The sequence below is a fragment of the Solea solea genome, chromosome 10 (genome assembly GCF_958295425.1).
Source record: "Solea solea chromosome 10, fSolSol10.1, whole genome shotgun sequence".
In the NCBI taxonomy this organism is placed as follows: domain Eukaryota; kingdom Metazoa; phylum Chordata; class Actinopteri; order Pleuronectiformes; family Soleidae; genus Solea; species Solea solea.
The window spans coordinates 24833767-24857085 of NC_081143.1; the positions used below are offsets into that span (position 1 = coordinate 24833767).

Consider the following 23319-nt stretch of genomic DNA (forward strand, 5'->3'; position numbering starts at 1 on the left):
CTGAAATCCAGCGTCCTTAGTGTACAACAGAAACCCGGAGACCAGCGCCTCGGCGTCGGACACGGTAAACAACGAGCCGCTGGTGTGTTTTAAGTCCACTTGGAGCCGAAAATCTGCGGCTAACAGTTGAGCGGCTAACAGCTCGTGCCGCTAAAAACTAGCGACAACAAACTGGCATTACGTCACCAACTCAACTTTTATTTTGTAATAACGAGTAACGAAGATGGTTAAGGGAAATATATCGGAGTACACGTACACATTTTATTTAGGAAATGTAGTGGAGTAAAGGTAAAAGTTGTCAGAAATATAAATAACGAAGTACAGATATTTACAGTAACGAAGTATTTGTACTTCGTTACATTACAACACTGATTAAGTCGTCCATTTCTTAAGAACATCGTCTCCTTCGTTTCTATTTGGATTTGTCTGAACCTCATTTCTGGGGAACTAGGTTTAGGACTAAGATTTGAATTGTTATGGTAAAGGTTAGGGATAAAAACTGTGCTCACCTGTGTGTGTGTACGGGTGTTTGTGTGACATTAAAGTGCTTTTTTATGGGTCAAGAAGACCTGGTTATAGGGTTTGGATGATAGTTAAGGTTAAGGTAAGGGAATAAGGAATGCATTAGGTCAGTAACAGAGCTAACAAAAAACGTGCATTAAACCTTAACAGAGATTTAAAAGAAAACACAAGAGAAGCTAAAATGCAGTATTTAGCTGTGAGAATCTGCTTTATTATCATGGGAAACATCATTCACCCTAAAAAAGCTGAGCAAGACCTTCATGGTTGTTATATAATATAGGTCAGAACTCTTCTCTCCTGCTACTAACAAGTCAATCATCCTAGTGCTATTTCTAAATCCCCCCCACAAGGAGGCACTGTTGATGCATCCACACACACACACACACACACACACACACACACACAGCAGTGGAGCCTCTGTTTCCAGAGGGATTGTGTGTGAAGGCCAGGGTGACGCTGGGGGTTATCATCATGGCCTGGTCCATTCATCTGCGTGAAATGTTGATGAGATGAATCGCCGCAAATGTTTGCTTCTAAGAGCTTTATTCTTTTCTGCAGGCAGTCTTTTGTGCACTGTTCAGGTACTTGTAATGAATGTGAAAAAACAAAACAAAACAGAGCGATAGATGGAGATAAGTGGTAGCTGGTCCCTTTTCTCCCTCCTGCCTCATCCTCTCAGGCAGGATATAATGAGCTTGTGAGCCAGGTGGAAGCAAACAGCCACAGTGTTTTCATTCGAGTGGCCTATATCTGTGTGTGTGTGTGTGTGTGTGTGCAACATCAACCACCTCTCAGGATTAATCCACAATCTGGGCTCCTGGTAACTGCATTATGTTGGGTGTATAAGCTCAGTTTCAAACCATGCGACGTACCTATTGAGTTTTAATGGAAAAGAGCATGTTCACATTTGCACTTAAACTGGATTAATGCGGTCTAAAATGGATAAAGAGGATAAAGGGATTTTCAGTACGAGGACGTTCCTTGCAGAAACACATGACATAGACGACACTGGGTCGTTTTCCACTCTAAAATCCCCATAGGAGGATTTTAGGTTTGTTTATTTTGGACATGCAAAAGGTCAAATATAGAAATCAGCCTTTCAGAATAAGACCAGCGTCTGCGAAGCACTGCAGTAAACAAGACATGGACACTTTAAATTCACTCTTTATGGGGCTTTATCTCATCATCTGTTTGATGGATTGTGTGGTGAAAGCCAGAAAAGACATTTTTGGTACCTGATGGATGAGGTTGACATTTTTGGTTTCGGGAAGACATATAATGTACATTTAATATAATAGCTGTCATACATAATAGCTGTTAAAGTCTGTACAGGCCTTTGTGTCTCCCTCAGGATGTGGTTTTATTATTAACTTTGAACATTTCATCCATCCATCTATCCATTAATCATCAGTAAAACGTATATCGCTTAAAGGTTTACTGGAGGAAGCTGAACCTGCCAGTGTGAGAAAGACAGGCTAGATGCATGAGACACAACCATTCACACTCTCATTGACACCTACAGTCAAGTCAAATTAGGCGTCTCCAACTCAAACAAACCGGGGGCCACAGGAGCCTTCAAGTCTGGTCAGGAGGGGGCTAAAAAAACAACTTGCTCAGTCACGATATTCCATCATGATGCAGCAATAACGACATTGGTGATGATATTTCATCCATCCATCTTCTACCGCTTTATCCTCCACATGAGGGTCACGGGGGGAGCTGTGCCAGTCTTAGGTGACATAGGGCAATAGACGGGGTCACACCCTGGACAGATCGCCAGTCCATCACAGGGACACATATAGAGACAAACAACCGTCCACTCACACATTCACACCTATGGTCAATTTAGAGATAATTGATAATATTTCACATCATTTCAAATTAAAAGTGTTTGTTTTGTTAAGCAACTCACAACGGAGTATTAGAGTCAAACAACAAAGAAGAAAAGTCTTAATATTATGAGAATAAAGACGTAATAAAAAAAGAGATCATTATTTTATTTAATTTTAAAATTTAAATGCTCTGCGTTCATCTTGTTGCAGGTTGCAGCTGATCGTCTTTGCTTGGTTAATAATGACTTTATTCTTGTTAATATTATGACTTTATTCTCGTAATGTTACAAATTTTTTAATATTATGACTTTATTCTCATAACATTACAACTGTTTCTAATATTACGACTTCATTCTCATAATATTTACGACTTCCTTAATATTACGACTTTCTTAATATAACGACTTTATTCTCATAACATTACGACCTTTTTCTTGTAATGTTACGACTTTTTAATATTAATATTATGACTTAGTTCATTAGTCAACAGTGTAAATGAGCAATAATAACCTAATTTCCACCAATTTTACTTGTTAATGCTAAATTAGAACATGCAGAACTATTAGATGGAAGGTGCATGCTGCCATTAGCATTTAGCTCAAACATGCTAACATGCACAACTACACACTTTTTTTTCTTTTTGAACCAGAGCAGTTTTTGATTTATTGAGTGTAAATAGTGGGTGTGAAGGTCGAGAAGCTCTTTTGAAATATTGCTGCACAAAGAGGCTAGAATTCATTCCCAGGCTGACTGACGCAGCCACGCTCAGATTTTTCCTTCTTGGTCGTTTCACTTATGAGTTATAAGACTCAGCCTGTGCTGCACTGTCTCTGTTTCTTATGAATCAATGTCTGAAGTAAACTGTCTGATAAGAGTGAGTTATCCGCCCTGTGAAGGAAAAGTTTTGAGTGTTTGGTGAACAAGGCCACAGAGGAGGTCAGGGTCAGGTATTTGGCATCGGGGGAGGGTTTCAGTTAACAGCGCCTCATGGGTGAAACACATTTTCTTCTCCACCTACTCAATCCAGAAACTGTAGGCTCCAAAGAGCTTGTCTGTCTTCTTCTCCTCTGCAATCTCTCCTCTTCATCACTCTCCCCCTCACTACATTGGCTGTGAACCGTGATGGAAATTACACCAAGTGTGTCCAGTGATTGAAATGAGCAGTAATGAGTTCATATGTATGGGATGTTTCTTAACCCTTTAACACCTAACCTTCAAAATGTCCGTTTTGTGTGCTTATTTTAACTATAAAAAGGAGCAGAGAATGTCCTGTAATAAGTGCTTTTGCCCATTTTTCCAGAATAACATCCAATCTCTGGCAGTTATGTAGAATTTAAAATACTGTTTTAACAATTTAAAATCACGAACAACAGAGTTTCCATGTTTAATTTGAACAGCATAACACATTTACAAGAATATATATCTCAATGTGCAAAAGAGGCAAAAAAATGGAAACTATGTGCAGGTGTTCTTCCCACTGTCTCCTCTCTGAGGCAGATTCTCCGGCTTCTTGAAAGAGCGTGAGTTAAATTACCGTAATAACCACGCGTTGGCTTTGACGTTTGATTTCTCAGCTTTCAAAAACTGTTGGAATTTTTCCGATAGCACAAAACGTCGCGGAAACCATAGTGATGCAAAGTGTGCTTGTGCAAACGTGTCATCAGCAATATGCTCGGTTTTAAAGGGTTTAAATTCAATCTTAATCGATCTTAAACCATCTTTATCTGTTTCATTCTAGTGTTTGTTGTGTTTGAGCAAACATTTACCACTAAAAGGTAGATAACTACTTTCCGTTTATGCTGACATAGCACGCTTTACTGAAATATGCAAGATCCTCAAATGAGAAAAGAACTAGAACTTTCCAGAACTATATGGGAACCCAGTTTTTAAAGATGGCAAACTATTGTGACCCAATTCCCAAAGTAAATCAGGGCAAGAGCAAATGTGTACACAGGGTGAGCTACTCATTTACAGCCACATCTCCAACACCTCATAAGAAATTAATTATAACTTTGTTTGAGGACCCCCAAAAAAATCTCGGTCCCGACCCAGTCTTTGGGCCTGGACCAGACAAAATGTTCTCACATAATAAAGGTTTGAATCAATGAATTTGAGGAAAAACTCCACAAAAACCCATGGTAGAAAGAATGGGAGAAACCTTGTTTACAAAGAGAGGGAACATAAAATACAGAAATGTAAAATGTAGAAAATAAGGGGAACATAGTAACAGACGCTAATACAGAGGCAGATAGTTATAAATGCACATAATGCATTCTTATCGCAACCCTTAAAGGTAGGGGGGAAGATCATTTTCTGCAGCATGTTTTTTTACTGGATAACCAATTAATTAATGCATGGTCACAAAAATGAATGAATCTGTGTTTGTTGCCCCGAAGAAAGGGGCATGGACCTTTGAATTCAGCCTGCACAAACAGTTTTTTCCAGGATCTCCAACCCTACCTTTAATCATCACAACTAAGTGCATAACCCTAACCCTAAAACCTGGTCTAAACCCTAAAAAGGCCATTTTTAAGGGGTGTCAGAATGTGAGGACCAGCCTAAAATGTCCTCACTTTCTTAGGTATATAAGTTGTTTTGGTCCTCACAAAGATACCCATACAAGAACACACACACACACACACACACAGATTGATCCATCACCACCTCACTCACTCACTCACTCATCTCTCTGCTGCTCTGACTGACGCATGGCCACCGCCTCGCTCGCTCGCTCACTCGCTCCTCCTCTCCCGCGCGCGGTCCCCATGGTAACGCGCGGATGAGAGCAGCTTAGCAACACTGACACGGAGCCTCTCCTCTCCTCTGGAGCGTCAGACAGCGCGGTGCCACACAGAGCAGGACGGAGAGAGGAAAAGAGCACAGCAGCGCGTCTCGACAACATCTCCGCGTAAGTGGCTCGTTTTCTCAGCTCGGGACAAATGTGGGATTATTAGATAAATAGATAACGATCATGTTTGTGGTTTACAGGCTTCATCCGCGTGTCTGATTGTTGGCCATTGCTCTCTGTTGCTCTCCTCCGGGATCAATAAGGAAAAAAACAATAGGTTGTATTGACCTCCAGGTAGCGGTGGTTTTTCATCCGCAGTCATCATGAAGTTCATGGTGGTGCTTGTTGGAGCGGGCGCTCTGGCCTTCCTCGGCGCGGTCATCTGCATCATCGCCACGGTCGGTCCGCGGAAACGCGCCGCGCCTCTCGACGACAACGGCACGCTGACATCGGAGACGCTGCTGCAGCCTCTGGATCAGCTGGAGTCCGGATCCGTGGCTCACGCCGGGCCGCTGGGCGCGCTCCACGGCGCCGAGTCCTACGACGGAGGGAACGGACTCGGCGGCATGGGACTGGAAGTGCCCACTCTGAACGAGCTCAACCTCGGCGAGGAGACGGGAGGAGGCTCCGCGAAGCAGTTCAGCTTCAGCCGGTTGATCTGCACACCTGTACCCGTGGGAGAGTGTAACACCAAGGATCTGAGGCAGCGGCGGGAGCAGCAGCAGCAACAGCAGCAGCAGCAGGCGGATGAGCCGCTGTACGGAACCGGGGATGAAGACTGGAATTATCTCCGCACCACCGCGGAGGAGCTCCGGCAGACGGTGCTGCAGCAGAACGACCAGATCCTCATGGACCAGAGGACCATCAAGGAGCTGACGGGGAAGCTGGGCGAGTGCGAGAGCGGCCTGGAGGACGACAGTAACATCCCGGAGCGCAGCATCGGCGCCTGGAGCGGGAATCGGCGCGTCATGGCCGGAGATGATGTGAGCTCCTCCACCGCGGCGCAGCTGCAGACGGCGCGCGCTGTGGAGGAGCTCGCGAGGGCCATCATGGAACTGAAGGACCGCATTGAGAAACTGGAGGTAAGTGAGTCAAGCGAGTGCAAGGACGATAACAAAACTTTTTTACCAAAAAAAAAAAACCTGTTGTTCCTGCTGTGATCCAGATTAGTTTGACAGCAGGAGATTTGGACAAAAGATGATGAATGAGTCACAGACCTGACTCTGGCACTCTCAGAATTTCTTATTTTACTCCAACAAATTATACTAGAACAATATAAAATTATATAAATGTTAAGAGCCACAAAAAACAGAATAATGATAGGTTTTAAATATGCAATATATAAGAAATCAGGTGTTATTAAGACACAAAATGAGCATGATACTCATTTTAGTTTAAGCAAACAAATGAAAATACTGACTCCAACATGTATATTCACAATTTACATTCAAGGGCCACAAACCCTGTTTATATCTGTTTATTTCCAATAATATATGTCCCATCACAATTATCCTGACTTAAATAAATGTGATTCATGGTATTTTGTTATTTTAGATTCTTAAACTCCAGCAGGCGTTGCTTTCTGTCTTTAGTGGAAAAATAATACGCTAATAAGATCATGATAAGGCATATTAAAAACATAAATCACATGCACTGTATGCTGTGAGCCAGACAGGATTTCCAAGTCACTCACATGAAATATTCATGTTTTTCTCCATTCCCATCACATGTGCCTGTAACTCAGGGAAGGGACTAGTTTAAATTCTACATGGATACTTGCTATTGTACATATTTTCCATTATATCACCGTCGTGATCTTTCTGTGACGTCCCCCTCTCACCGTCACCTCACTTCTTATTCGACTCACACTCGTGACACAGGCACTCTGCGTTTCCCCGCGCGCTCCCTCCAGTAGACCCAAGGGAAATCTTTCCACCTGCTGTCTCTTACCACCCTTCAACCTACACACACACCCTCTCTCCCTGTTGTGTCAGCCTCTCGCCTCTACCTCCGCATCCAAGGGCGATAAATAAAAGATGAAGCTGGACAGGAAAGAGGGTGGTGTTGGTGGTGGTGGCGGAGGGGTAGTTTGATACTTAGCCCTGGTGTGCATGCATGAGCTGAGATTGAGACTACACACACAAACACACACACACAGCTGCATCACTACATGAACACAGTCAGTTACAACATTTGTCTCTGTCAGTGTGAATTTATGACCCGCACGTCAACATCCAGTCCTGCCTCAGCAACTCTCTTGATATTATATACTGTATCGCCCTCGCAGGCGTCTCATCCTCCAACACCAGCCTCTCTCACTCTCTCTCTCTCCTTCTTTACTGCTGCCTCACCAGCGACTCCTGCTCCTCATACTAACGCTGCCAGAGCTGATCTATACAACCATCAATACAACACCTCTCACTGTGCTTCTGCTCCAGTCCTATACTTACTTCCCGTCCTTTCAGTTTAATTTTACAACGAACAAAGATGAGTCCATCGTGTTATGAAGTGATAGTTCAGGGTATTTTTGACACTTTATAGACAGCGCTGCCTGAGCCAGCATTAGACACGGAAAACTGAGACACCAGGAAAAACACATTGAACAAAAGTAATATCTGCTTAAAGGTGAATTCTCGCGGCTCCTTCTAAATCAAACCCTAGTTCTTTTGCCCGGAAAGTCTGGTTCGTTTGGGGGGACGTGTGAACCGAACTCTGATCCGCAGAAAAGAAGCAAACTCTGGTCCACGCCTAAAAACATAGGTCTCGGTTCGCCTCAAGTGAACCAAACGCAGGAAGCGGACTACAACGCAGGGCATTGTGGGTAAACACAACCAAAACATACGTGTGCGTAGAACGATAGCCGGGAGAAATGGCTGAGTCCATTGTTGTACCCCCAATCATACCGAGTCTAGCGGAGACTATTAGGTTAAAACTTCTCACTCCATCGCTCCAAAGTCCATTGAGAAAATCTGCGTTTTTAAGCTCCGCGCCACAATGGAGAGATCGTCTTACTGCTGCCCCGTTTGGCAAGTACAGTATGTGTTGGAGCGTAGAAAACAATCAAAACATTTCAAACACCCAAGTCACAGAACAACACGTTTGAAGTCCACTAACGGAGGCAAGCAGTGGATAAACGACTCACGTGTGCCGTCCTGTAAAATTGCTGATTTTCTGTATGGACTTTGGTGTGGGGTGAGCAGAGCGGCCTCACAAAGTGACACAAACTTGTCGAACAGTGAGATAAAGTGCTAAAGATATCATAGTATGCATTTTAATTAGTGGCCATAAACTTTCCTTATAAGTGTCATTTTCACTGTACTGATCTTTGTTTCCAACCAAACATCAGTATAATTATTGAATTGGAAACCAGCCCAATACATCTGTGTAATTTATCTTCATTAAATTCGGATAAAGTCAAAATTTGCATCATAACATCCAGCACACTTAGATGTTAATTAAGCCAACCTTTAGATCTTTAGTTTTTCATTGGGGAGGGGAGAAAATGTATAAAAGAGACTCTCAGAGCTTCTAATGACATTGAAAGACGCACACATGCTTTTTCATATGAATATAAATACATGTGGGAAATTGGGTTTCTAAAATCCTAATTCGTAGATGTAATAAAGCGGGTGAATCAAAGAAAGGCAATGGAAATAAAAAGGGAGTGAAATGAAGGGGTAGTGCTATAGACTGTGTCAATCCTCTCAAAGGCTATTGATTTAATAAAGAAAAATACAAGAATATTTTACCTAATAACCTCATAACAATAGCCCTCACATTACTATCATAGGATAGTATTCTTTTAATATGTTTGGAAGTGATTTGAGTTCTTGATTAAGTCTTGGAAGAACTGAGAAATCACAGGGCCAACATCTGTGGACTGATGTTATCATAAATATGTGATATCACGGTTTAGATATTTCATTAAAAGATAAAAAATGTCAACGCTGGTGCTTCAAAAGCCGAGGGATGACCAAAGTTGGTGGAATCTATCGTCATGATACCACACATCTGTGCAAAATGTTAAGAGATGTTTGGGGGGGGAAATAGAGACTTTCATGCATGAACACTGTGGCCAAAACAAGGTTTTTATTGAAACTTAATTGATATGCAGTAAAGGTCAGGTGAGGGCAGAGGAAAAATAATGAAGTGTTTTGAATTCTACCGGAATAATTAGAAGCACAAAAACACAGGCGAGCACAAACAGATGCTCTCATAAAGTAGACTGAGGGCACTAAAACTAATACACACAAGGAAAGTGAGGTAAACTGAGCACAGGTGAACCACATCAGACAAAGACAGGAACTCAATGGAGACACAAACAAAACACTTTAAACCAAATGGAGAAAATTAAAAGTGTTCAAAACACAAACAACTCAGATTTTCATTCAGCACAAAAATCACCCAAGCATGGAATCTTTTACCTCCCGGCCAGGCTGATTGCCCTCAGCTGTGGGAGAACACAGGTGCAGCCAATAACTCCTGATTAAGAAACTGTGACCTGGATTCTGGATTCTCTGTTAGTAACAAAAAGCAAACATAAGTAATCAACATAAAAGGGAAAAAAACACAACTGGAAAAAATCTAGCCAAATAAAAAAACCCAAATTAATGAATTGCAGAGAAAACAAATGTCCAACGTTTCCTTTTGCACTACAGGGCTGCGACCATTGATTATTTTCCTCACTTTCATTCAATTAAATGATTCATTGGGTCCATAAAATGTCACAGAGAAGCTTTTGTTGTTTGCAGTGCAATAACTGTGATAAACCAACTACAGTTAATATAAGTGTGAGGAAGTTGGCTATATAGTATTTTTTTTTATAGTATATATATATATTTTATATATATATATGTAGTTTTATTAATCATGTATATGTACATGTCTGATGATGAGACTGAAGAAAAACGTCCTGCTCTGGCTGGACATTAACCCTTTAACACAGATTATTTAGGCTGCTTTTATCCATTACTATGTTAAAACGTATATACAGAGGCTATAAGAATGTGCACTACTATAGAGTGTCTTATATCCTTTTGTTTTCCCGGTACAACTTATAGTCAATCTGATGACATGGTTTTTTGTTTCCATTTTCACCAACTATATAAACACACCTGAGCAAAAAGTACTCAAATTTTTAAAAATCCATTTCGCACAGGTTGGCTCGTTTGTATGTGACTTCTGCACATGTATCACTACAAAAAAAAAATATGCGATATAAAATGAACCATAATTTGACTCAACAACACATAATAAGGTGATGTAACCTATAAACACACACACCTAGAATTGTTCTATTCTATTCTATTCTATTCTATTCTATTTTCTAGTCTAGTCTAATGTGTGTACATATATATATATATATATATATATATATACATATACACACAGTTCACTGGTGTAGAGAAACAAAGAAAACCAGTATAAATTAACATTTTAGAGGCTGAAATAAAATAAGAAAACCAACATTGTTCAGATAACCCGTCGGCTGTCTTTACTACTGCTACTACAAAGAGCCTTATTTCACTACTTTACCAACTCCCACTGCTTCTATTGTAAAAATAGAAGCCCCCCCCCCCCCCCCCCCCCCCCCCCCCCGCTGATTTCCATTAAGAAGTTTGTGGTTTTCACTGCATTTCCTTTATGATCTCATCATGTACTTCTCGGCTCTCGGCTGCAGGCAGAGATCGGCCCAGCTGCCCTGAACCTCACCGACACTTCCACCAGTACAAGTGGCAGCAGCAGCAGCAGCAGCAGCAACACCGGCAGCAGGAGCCCGGTTGGTAACACTGTCAAGGCTCCTCTTCCTCCTCCTCCTCCTCCATCTGCCAGCAGAGCGTCCTCCTCGCCTCCAGCACCTGCACCAGCACCAGCCGGCCACCGCCCGGCCTCGCCCGCGTCCCCTGCCCACAAACACCCATTGAAGGTTTCGCCCGGGCGCGGGAAGGGCACCTGGAGGGTGGAGGACCTGGAGGGGGAGCTGGAGAGGAAGATAAAGATGCTGGAGAAGGAGCGTCAAGCCATGAGGAAAGAGACCCAAGGTCAACACGAGAAGATCAATCACGGCATCGACACCGTCAACCACCGCGTCACCGAGCTAGAACACAGTGAGTTTGCGTGTGATTTATCTGTGTTGTTGATAGAGTTGACATTTAAAAGTGGCAAACGAGAATCTTAAAGGTCCAGTGTCAAAGAAATAGTGCCATCTAATGGTGAGACTGCAGAATGCAACAAACAAATGCCCCGTGGCACTAATCCATCTCCTTCCTGAGCATGTTGGGATTAGCATTTCCCCCTTCCTTGATTCATGCGTCAGGTTTATGTCAGCAGAGCTATTTGCGTACCAAGCTTCTACGTCTACACAGAAGATGGCGACCGCTGTAAAGCAAGACCTAAAGTTCATGTAAAAGGCTTATTCTATAGCTATGGAGTGATTATATACTTTTACAAACATGCTTATGCGTAGTACATTCAAATTCTGACCGTAAAGCCTCGATTTTCGCCATTTATTGTTATTCTCATGATGGGAATTCACAGTGATCACCTTATTGTGAGTGCAAATCTTCCCATTCCTAGTGGTGGACAAAGAGACATATGGATGGACCTAAAGTACAGAGAAGGGCACTGACCACAGCATCAATGACATGATGGGAGCACAGCAAGAGTGGGCTGACGTGAAGTTTTAATGAGTAATGTGAGCAAACTTGTCATCACAGCAGTGGAGATAAGGCTGCAAGTTAGTTAATGAGCTCTGTAGGTTGGAAAATGTCAAACAGGGATAGCAGGTGAAAGTAAAAAAATGAAAGTGCACAAAGTAAATGAAACGGAAACCCAAACTAATTTGCAGTACTTGATTGGAACATGTAAATCTTCACTATTCTAGGTGTTCGTGTCAATGATGGAGCTTTTCGGGGAAACGGTAATATGGTTTGGAAATGTCACATTGGATTTGAAAGTGATTAGTTTGTGAAATGCATCTGAAATCAATAGAAACGAGAGCGCTAATGATTCTCCCAAATCATTCTCCCAACATCTCCAACTGTCTCCATGTCCTCACAGTCTCAAGATTCACACGCCGGCTTCAAGTTAGAAAAGTTGATCATTAGCTGTAACAGGCACTGTGTGGGCATGTGTGCACAGTGCAAATACCAGTGTCCTTGCAAACCACCCCCCACCTGTGGTCTAACTGGTTTTTCGTCTCCATCGTTTGTGTCTCCAAAGCTCTGACAGAACCACCCTTCCCTGATGGATTTGTCCTCTCCTTTCCCATGCGGACGGACTACATGTACGGCCTGGTGAGAAAGGAGATCACTGAGATGTACGCCTTCACCGCCTGTTTGTGGTTGAAGGCCAAAGAAGGAGGCATTGGAACCCCCTTCTCCTACTCAGTGCCTGGGCAGCCTAACGAGCTGGTGCTGCTACAGGGAGTCCACAATCCTGTGGAGCTGCTCATCAACGACAAGGTATGGGGCCTCGGGTCCTTCCTGCAAGTGGGTTAAAGACAAATGAGGTGCAGCTGGAGGACTTGGGGAGGGAAAAAAAGGAGTGTACAGTTATGAAAGTGCATATATTATGAATGGGATTCTTGTGCTAAATAAGATTTCATACCCTGCAGGTCTCCTCATAATTACTCTGCCATGGAAATCATTACAACCTTAGTTTTGTGTTCCGTGTGGCTTTTTGACATTAGAGGGTTAAAATGAGCAATAAACAGATGACACGCACACATTTGAGGGGACAGTTCATATCATCTTGTTATTGTTTCATTAAGTATGATGGAAACACCCAGTTACACTCGTGGCATGTTACCACTTTTTCATGTACAATACGGATTTCACAAACCCGAGCAAACGGAGTAATTTGTAGACGTTTTAGACTACGAAGCTGTTAACACCACACAGCCATTTCGAGCTATTCCTTAATTCTTCAAATGGGCAACCATAAATATTCTTCTCACGTAAAGAGGAAATAAACAGCCCCACAGCATGACTCGGCTAAATAGTTTTTGGTTTAATAAAGTTAAGTCTGTCTTTGGGACTTCACTGTGAATGGCCCATTTATCCACCACTGTGGAATGTAAGACCACTGAGTGTAAGTCGCCACATTAATGGGGATTATTACTCTGTGTTTTTAACATTTATGCATGTCCGCTGCGACTTTTGACAACTTGCTTCACCGTCCCACAGTGTGCCAGCGAGTGAAGCTGAGTGTCTGCCAATAACTCTCTCAGTTTTCTGGACAAGAAGCTCTAGGAGCCACTTTTAAAATGGCCGTGTAGACTCTTCTGGGTCATTCCTTCCTGAATGATTTGACTATTTGCTTTTTAAAAAGTAAAACAAAATGTGGATAAAAGGCTCCGTCCGTCTGTCCCCATCTTTTGCGTAAAGGAGGGGCCTTAAGTCGAGCTATGGTTTTAGCCGTGGTTGTAGCTTGACGACGATGTTCAGTTGTTCCACTCTCCTTGTCGCAGTATACAAGTACTAATGGGGAATTGATTTATTGAATTAGGAGTGTGTGACTTTGCTACACGACGTGGTGATACGGCAACTTACTTGCTTGTTAGCATCAAGGTGCTTTCTGGTTAAGCTTGTGGCTAGTTGTTAGCATGTTGAGTTGTTAGCATGTCAAGTCTTCCTACCATTTGTGAACTTAAATAGTTCTAGAGTCCAAAAAATGTGAATTTCACAATTTTTGTTGCTGTTGTCCTATTTTTCGTGTACTGGATTTGACTTGACTTAAATTCAAGTTTAAATCCAATTTAAACTCAATTTAAAATTTAAATTTAAATTCAAGGTAAATTCAGTTTCGTACAGTTTCAGTACTGCAGACTGCTTATAAGTTGTCTAAGTTGTTGTAGGTTTTTGTTGAACTAACACAAGAATTTTGTTTTCAAATGTCATGTAAATGTGGAATTTTGCCTCACATACTTGTGAACTTCCTCACATTTGTACTATTGATGTAAAAGGGTAAAACCATTTGCCCAAATGTGAGACTGAAACATTACTCTCTGTACGGAATGTAGAGAATGTGGAGCCACGGATTTGCAGAGAGCAGGCTGAATGTTGATTAGGGTTTATTTGTCGTGCTTCTTTTTCCAAGCTCTATTAACCAAATTAAAATGTTACTGGGCGAACAGAATAAAAAAACTGTAATTGCACCTGCTTTTGAAAAGGAAGGATTACGAATGGTGCTATTGAACATGACGTTGATTAATTCAGAGTAGAACAAACACAAAAAAGGAAGATTAAATTTTAATTAGATTTTGATTTAGCACAAACAGAGCTTTTATTTTTGATCCTATACTTTTTTTTTCTCCAGAATAAGAACCGAAAACAAAATGACAAAATGATGAAAGAGTCAGAGAGAAATCCATGAGGCACGACACAGAGGCAAGCTCCCCGCAGCAGCTGTTGTTTTATATTGTACTTTCCTTTTTTAGTGCTTACGCTTATAGAGCCCATGGCAGAGAGGAGTGCAGCGGCGGTGGGAACAAGATTGAGATTGTCCACGGGAATTATTTTTGCTGACATAAGCCACCAATATGTCAACATTCTGTCTGAGATACACACACAAGCACATGCAGGCACACACACACACAGGTTTGCACAGCTTTCCTTTTCAGGACTCTGAATGACTTCCATTCATTTGGACAGCCTATAACCCTGGATGAATATTCCTAGTCTCAACCATAACCAGTCAATGCCTGACCCTAACCCTAACCTTCACTGAGTTTGAAGTCACTCATAGCCACCATGGTCTCATCTCTTAACTGTAGGTGGCGCAGCTTCCTCTGGCCCTACCACAGGACGAGTGGCAGCACATCTGTGTCAGCTGGACCCTGAGGGACGGTGTGTGGAAAGCTTACCAAGGAGGGAAGATGAAGGGCAGGGGTGAGGGACTGGCTGCCTGGCATCCCATCAAACCAGGAGGAGTGCTCATACTAGGACAGGAACAGGTGAGATTTATGTATGGTGGATGTAGTGATGGATGGATGGACGGACAGACGGATGGATGGCAGACAAACTAAACTATGTTGATGGACGGATGGCAGAGAAATGAATTATGTGGATGGACGGATGGATGGTTGGATGGATGGCAGATAAATTAAATTATATTGATGGATGGATGGATGAGAGATAAACTAAATTATGTTGATAGATGGATGGATGATGGATATATTGATGGACGGATGGCAGAGAAATTAATTCTGTGGATGGATGAGAGACAAATTAAATTATGTTGATGGTTGGATGAATGAATGGATGGATGAGAGACAAACTAAATTCTGTTGATAGATAGATGGATGGCAGAGAAATGAATTATGTGGATGGATGGGTGAGTGGAAAACTAAATTATGTTGATGGATGGATGGATGAGAGACAAACTAAATTATGTTGATAGATGGATGGATGGCAGAGAAATGAATTATGTTGATGGATGGATGGATGGTTACATGGTCAAGTGGAGATAGAGAGAGCTGTTTAAAGAACGCACCAAAGCATTTGATCAGACAGAGACAGTGAGAGAGAGAGAGAGAACACTAAGGATATCACCGCCGCTCTTTTTCATGGGTGAGACTCTGTAGTTACATAACCATTATGAAGTCTGTCCCCTGTGGATTCAAAAGAATGACCCAAAGATCGTTCTGCATCTCATTGCTCATGCATAAAGGATTAAATCAAACAGAGGCATGCTGCAATGATGCAGCAAGACTTGATACTGTGGATATTTTCTGTAGATAGATAGATAGATAGATAGATAGACAGACAGACAGACAGACAGACAGACGGACAGATAGAGCCATGTTTCCATTGAGTGGAATGGTTGGTTTGGTACAGGACAGTCAAATAACCAGCCCCATACCATTCCATTTTTTGGCACCCTTCCCTTGGAGTACCAGTACAAAGCTTGTCTTGTTGAGACAAATAAGTCAAGGTAAGCCTGACCCAGGGCTTTACCAATCCAACCCGTACCATACTGTACCAAACCAAACTGTACCATGGCGGACACACAGCATAACCCTTCATTTTCTCCATCTCTCCCTACCCAAGGATACATTGGGTGGACGTTTTGATGCCTCCCAGTCCCTGGTCGGTGAGCTCTCCCAGTTCAACCTGTGGGATCGGGTGCTGAAGCCGGCAGAGGTGACCGCCCTGGCTGAGTGCAGCTCCTCGGCACTTGGCAACATCGCCCCCTGGACCGACCATGATGTAGATGTTTATGGTGGCGCAACCAAGGAGTCCCTGGACCCCTGCCACGCTGCCCAGAGATCCAATCCTCCCAGCCCGAAACAGTGAAGGGCCACTGGGAGAAGTGGGCCACGCGATGGCCGGGTTTGAAATGTCGATTTAAGAGTTGATTCAGGAGCTTAAAGGCATATCATATTGGACATTACAGTATATTTATTTGGCGGTGGTTGGAGACCTTTATGGTGGACAGTGAGATGCGGCTCCCAGGCCGTTCAGAGTTGTGTATCTGTTTTGTGTTTTTGTGTTGGTGTTCACACTTACTTCTGCAGTGAGTTTAGTCACAGGATCACCATAGTGGAGGCTGCATGGAGGATCAACTTCTGGCATGAATGCGACAAATGTGGAAGACGTCCACAAGAGATGATTGACTTGGCTTTGGTTAAATGTACCAAATAATCAAATAACCAATAGTTGGGCCAGTAAACTATACATGGTTTTTCAGGAAGAGCTGGGTTTGAATGCAATTATGAAAGAACCTTTAATGATGCCATAGCTAAGCATTTTTCTTAATTTTACAAAAAAAAAAAGATTAAAAACTGTCTTTCCTCATGTCCAGCTGCTTAATGCTAAAACTGATTTAGGGGATGGTATCGTGGTAGCGCTGATTCCAGCACTCGGATGGGTTTTGTTGATTTTTATCTGTATATGATCCTGTTGAGTAACGTCTCTGTGCGTTTAAGTTTTCTATATTGCATACCATGATTTGGTAAAACAGTGGTCTTATAAATGTACAGTATATCGTGTATTGTATCTCTGCTAATGTTGTGCCAGTCTGCCCCCCCCCCCCCCCCCCCCCCCCCCCCGCGTAGCCTCTTACACAAATCACAGCACCGCAAAGTCGGGTTGCAGCATTTCTTTTGTTCGCAACTTTAACAAAGCGGCACCTGACCTCTGAAAACCAAGTACCACTCAAACACTGAAGCTGCGACAAACCTGAACAAGTCTGATGAAATTGTGACGTATCCTTGACTGTAATCCAGATGGAATGTAATTGTATGTGCATGACCAAGGTCATCTTCGCTGTCACGAAAGAAACAAGTGTCCCCAAACTGCCCCCGCACTCTGAAATGCACAGATGTCTTTTTGGTAATTCAGATCCTCACAGACGCCTGTACAGACGGCATTGCACATGTACGAGGTCAATCAATTCTATGATGCCCATCTTTTTAAAAGATCACCACAAAACCCTTCTGTTTTCTCGTTGGAAATGTTAAGCAAAGGCACCAAATACAACTAAGCAAACACATACAACACTGATTGTGTGTCCCTTTTGGGTGTTGTCGGATGTTGACGGATGTTTCCTGTTTCAAAAGCAGCTAATGCTTAGCGATAGACGGAAGGCAGCTAAGTGGAAAGACCGTGACGTGAGTGAAAGCAATTACATGTACAATGAAGCACTTCATGAATATATAGCTGCTGAAAAATACTGAGCATAATTAGAAAGAAATTGAATAGTGTTACAGTCATTCATCTTTCCAGCATAGGCATAGTCATATTGGATCTTTTGAATGGGTTGAGTCTCTAAAGATTTCTTCTGCAGAGAAAACAAAAAACAACAGACTGACTAAAGGAGACCAATGCAGAATCAAGTTGCTTAGTATTATTTTGAGCACAGTGTAATTAAAGCCAACAAAAGAGCTATGTCCCAAAACAGAGGCTTCTTCTTACTTTGAAGGTTGTCTTTAAAGTGCGTCCTGGCTGTACCAGGGTTCTAGCCAGGATTTTATTTTAGCGTAGCGGTAATGGCAAACAAGTGGGGGATTATTGAAAATGTAAGGAGAAAATTGGCCATTCTAAGGGGAACATTGTTCTTTTTACACCATATATTCTTGATGGGTAATGTTTATACCTTTGTATCTTGATAGTGTGTAACCAGACGGTCCAGGCGGCCCGGCCTTCCAGATATGGTTAATGTATGCTTACTGCATGATTAGCTCGCTCATGGGGAAAATGTAGGGTGAAAAGTATGGTGAAAAGTTGTAATTTGGCCATCCCGATTCCGTCCCATAACAACATTTTTCACATTTGATCTGGCATTATTACAAATACAGTCAAAATACCGTTAGCCGATACACTACCATACGCAAGCTAGAACCCTGCTGTACCATTTAGTAGACTTCAAATGAAGCTGAAAAAGTGTCAATTCTTGACCTATAGACCTATGATTTACCCTATCATCAGAGGAATACGGATTTAAATGTAAGTGCACATGGTAAAAGGGACCTCATTATTTACGTGACATCCTCTTCAGTAAACTCAATTATATTGTATCCGTCATCAAAACAAAGACGTAGCACAAATGTGGATACAAATAAACAAGCTGACAGAAGAATGTAGCGATCACGGCGATATAATGTAACTGAAAGAGCCGGCCAGTGTGGAGCATGAATTGGAATTCACTCTTTCATATATTTTCTTAAAAAGCAACAATTATCAAAAGTATCCCACACTAAAGAGAAAAAATCAGGCTTCAGAGCTACAGATTGACACTGTACTGTGTCGCACTGTAGCTCTGTTGCTATGGTGACAGCGAAGGATGGGCCAAGCTTGCGAGAGGGGGAAATTCTCCATAGACCAGACCGTCTAATTTTGGATCAACCTTTGTGGGCCATGTAGGCGGCGTCCTCCAAAGGATGCAGCCCCTGAATTGGGGCACAGCTGTAATTAGCTGTATATTAACATGTTTTTTTTTTTTATGTCATATTGTTTCTTCAGTTATCTGTGGACTCTGCAAAAAATACTAATGGGAAATGCTTCATGGTTTGTTTTCCTTCAGTTCATTACAAGTGCAAAATGGACATCATAGGAGTCGTCTCTGGACAACCTGCCCACTGTGAGGGTCGAGGGTTTGTTTCCCCACCAACTACACTGAACATGTACCCTGTTAACACTGTGCCGTGAAGTGAACTGTGGTTTAAATCGCACTCGGTGCTTCTGTATATTATTACCTCAAGACATCAGCCCGTTATGATTATGACCCAATTGTAAAGTGCCTGCCTGGGCTGACACGCCCCCTTTCTGCCCCTCCAAGAAAAAGAAAAAGAAAAGAACGAAAAAGATGAAATGTTTTAATGTTTTCTTCTTTGTCTTCTCTTTCATCTCTCTGTCACTTTCTCTCTTGCTTTTTGGTTGTTGAAGGCTTTGACAGTGTTTGCACTCGTCCTTATTTGCATCCTAATGGATTTTATGATATTGTGAAATAGGTGGATAAAAAATAATAAAGTGGTTATGACAACATCAATGTCTTCCCCTCTGTCTCTCTAAAGCTCGGTTTATTGAATTACACCTGACACAACTAAGCAACTACAGTGTTAACACACAAACACACACACACACACACAGGACAGTGAATTGACTTGCATTCATTTCCTTGAGGCCTACTCTAAAGACCCTGGTATACTCGCGCGTCAGGGCCCTGTAGTATTGGAATTCACAGGTGGCGGCTCACAGCTGAAAGGACCGCCGGGCAGAGGGGAGTCAGGGTGTCAAGGGTCGAGGCACGGATGACTTTCCTTGGCGACTACTTCTTCTATTGTTGAAATGTTTTTTTCTCTAAAGTGCGTCCTGGCTGTACCAGGGTTCTAGCCAGGATTTTATTTTAGCGTAACGGTAATGGCGAAGAAGCGTGGGATTAGAGTGTGGAGCTTTTGGAAATGTAAGGTGAAAATTGGCCATTCTAAGGGGAACATTGTTCTTTTTACACCATATATTCTTGATGGGTAATGTTTATACCTTTGTATCTTGGCAGTGTGTGTGATTGATAAAAATTTATAAAAATAAAAAATTGCTAAAGTTATCCCACTTCATAAAACTGGGGATACAAGATCATTTAATAACTATCGACCAATTTCTATTTTGCCATGTTTTTCAAAAATTTTAGAAAAACTGGTACAAAAAAGAATCTTATCTCATTTAAATAAACACAGCATTTTACACGAGCACCAATATGGTTTCCGGGAAAATCATTCTACAGATATGGCCCTCTTACAGCTGGTTGAAAAAATCTATACAGCCATAAATAACAATAAATATGCTTTGGGTATTTTTTTAGATTTATCGAAAGCCTTTGATTCTGTTGACCACACTATTTTACTTTCTAAGTTACATCGTTATGGTTTTCATGATATTTCATATATTTGGCTTGTTAATTATGTTTCAAACCGAGAACAGTTTGTTTATGTCAATGGTTGTACTTCTTCCAGAGCCCAGTTGACATATGGTGTCCCCCAGGGTTCCATTCTTGGTCCGTTATTGTTCCTTGTTTACATTAATGACCTTGCAACTGTTTCTTCCACGATGCTACCAATACTTTTTGCTGATGATACTAATCTGATTTTGACTCACAGTCACTTTGATTCTTTAATTAGTGAAGCCAATTCTGGCATTATTAAATTTTCTGAATGGTTCCAGATAAATAAGTTGACATTAAATGTAAAAAAAACAAATTTTATTATATTTACGGGAAAAAATAAAAAATATTGTAAATCCAGCGCTAAAATCACTATTGGGGATAATGATATAATCCAGGTTTCCTCCACCAAATTTTTAGGGGTATTAATTGATGAGAGGTTGTCATGGTCCGAACATATTAAACTTGTTAATAATAAAGTGTTGAAATCCATTGGTATCATCAGAAAAATTCGTGATTTCATATCTCAGGAAGTTTTAAATATACTGTATTATAGCTTAATTCATCCACATCTCAGTTACGGTAATATCGTTTGGGCTAGCACTTATCCTTCTAATTTACAGAAATTATTAATCGCGCAAAAGAAATTTGTTAGATTAGCCACCTTCTCTAATTATTTGTCTCCATCTGCCCCTCTGTTTAAGAATCTTCAGATAATGTCAGTCTACGATATTAATATACTTCAATCATGTGTATTTACTTATAAATATATTCAACTTTCCCACTTGCTGCCCAAATCCTTTCATGAATTCTTTACAGTTAACTCTCAGGTCCATTCTTATAACACCAGACAGACTGATAAACTTCATCCCCCTTTTTGCCGCACTACTCATACTCAGTTTTCTTTTGCTCACAGAGGCTCCATACTTTGGAATTCCCATCTTCATGTTGTTAAATTATCTTCATCCCTCAATACTTTTAAGTTAAGACTGAAAGCTTACCTGTTAAATCAAAGTTCCTAATAGTTTCTTTTCCAGTATATTTCCAGTATATTTGTCATTGGATCATTATCTCTTTACATGCTTATACACTCAGTTAAATACAATCATTTTATATTTATACATACCCATGTTTTTATTTCTGACTTCTTTGAGTGTCTGCTATAAAATGGCACTTGTATTGCTTCCTTTTTTGTTGTTATTTGTTGTTGCTTTCTCCTATTGTTGTTGTTGTTGATTTATCCTTTGAATGTGTATATTTCTTGGGGAGGTGCTTCTTATAAGCCCATGTAGGGTTTTTTAACCTCTCCTGCACTTACTATTCTTCTTTAATTTCTGTTTTTTGTAATTGTCGTTTTTTTTATGGTGCAAATAAATAAATACAAATACAAATACAAATTGATTGAAAATTAGTGCAACATTATTAACATTTTTTCACTTGCTTTTTCCCTTATAATATGTAGGTCCCCACAACATAAAGTAAAGTTGTCTCTCTGATTAAATAGTTGGATTACAAATATGTAACATGAGGCCGTGTGGTGTGTGTGTCGGTGTGAGACAATAAGGTGATTATTCATCAAAGAACCACATCTTTTAGGCAGACATAATGGTTTACTCATAGATTAGAACTGACAAAGTGTTGATTCGTGACCATTGATGTACCCACACACACACACACACACACACACACACACACACACACACACACACATTTCTTGGCGTTCAGCTGAACTGTGATCTGCTGTATAACCTCCACTGATGACTTTCTTATGAGGATGATGCTTGATTCAATTCCAAATCTTCCTCCATGACTAAAGCGACTCATACGATCCAAAGCACCAGTATTACTGATGAGCAACACCAATCAGCTGTTTTCTACATTTATTTGCATAATTTTTTCATGAAGTATTGAAGTTTAAAAGCACATTGTTGAGGGTTAAGAATTGAATTACTGATCACAAATACTCACCAATGAGCCTCAGACTGCTTCTCCCACAAAAAACAGCTATTTAAATGTTCTGGACACCATTCGGCAAACTCTATATTTGAGCAGAAAAAGTCCTAATAACCTCTCTTTTGTCTGCAGTAACGTAAGTAAGTCGTGGACCTTTGGTTCAGAAATGTGATCTCACACACTTTCACAAATGAGCCATGACATTGAATCCAGTTACTATTTTTAAAAGGGAGATGAATCACAGAGAAATATGACTGTGGATCGATACATTTCTTTTTATTATCAAGGGCAAGCAAACGCAATGAAACTAGGTAACGAGAATGTGTCGGCTCTGTTGTTTTTTATTCACCTGAGGGAACCTGGTTTCATAAATGGAAGTTTGTGAGGAGAGGAGTAAAAGAAGAAGAGAGAAAAACTGTGAACAAAGACCAGATCATTTGCAATCATGATTGTTTGGAACGAGAAAATTGAACGTGTGTGTTTCCATGTGTGAACACACCTGATTCAAATGAATAGGACGTTCACAGGCTTTCGCACAGCTTGGTGAATAGCTGACTAAATGAATCAGATGTGTTGGAGAAGAGACACAGCAGAGCAGTGGGTTCAGAGGAGCACGACTGAGAACATTATGTTATATTATGTATGTATTAAATTACTTTTCAACTCCTGGAGACAAAGAACTTTCTTTGGTAATAAATCTGGAGGTCGGCCTTCAGCTGGACAATTTGAAATGATTTCCGTCTCTACTGAACTTGTGAAGCAGGAAGTTGAATCCTGAACTCAGAGCAGGAGTCACAACCCCATTTGAAAAACACACTGTACCAAGGTTATAATGAAAACTAAAAT

The 23319-nt window shown here is 41.2% G+C and overlaps 1 protein-coding gene across 3 annotated transcripts; it reads left to right on the forward strand.

The window, feature by feature from the left end:
• Positions 1-48: 48 nt before the first annotated feature.
• Positions 49-17188, forward strand: nptxrb (neuronal pentraxin receptor b). 3 transcript variants are annotated; one of them, XM_058639799.1, is made up of 7 exons: positions 49-64; positions 5144-5262; positions 5343-6224; positions 10823-11249; positions 12364-12605; positions 14918-15097; positions 16194-17188. In XM_058639799.1, exons 3-7 carry the CDS (start codon positions 5466-5468, stop codon positions 16437-16439), a joined length of 1854 nt encoding a protein of 617 aa, XP_058495782.1. In that variant the 5' UTR covers positions 49-64; positions 5144-5262; positions 5343-5465; the 3' UTR covers positions 16440-17188. The 3 variants fall into 3 exon arrangements, with proteins under 3 accessions (XP_058495782.1, XP_058495784.1, XP_058495781.1); XM_058639798.1 differs by lacking the exon at positions 49-64 and having other exon boundaries at positions 4775-5262; XM_058639801.1 differs by lacking the exon at positions 49-64 and having other exon boundaries at positions 4774-6224.
• Positions 17189-23319: the final 6131 nt, after the last annotated feature.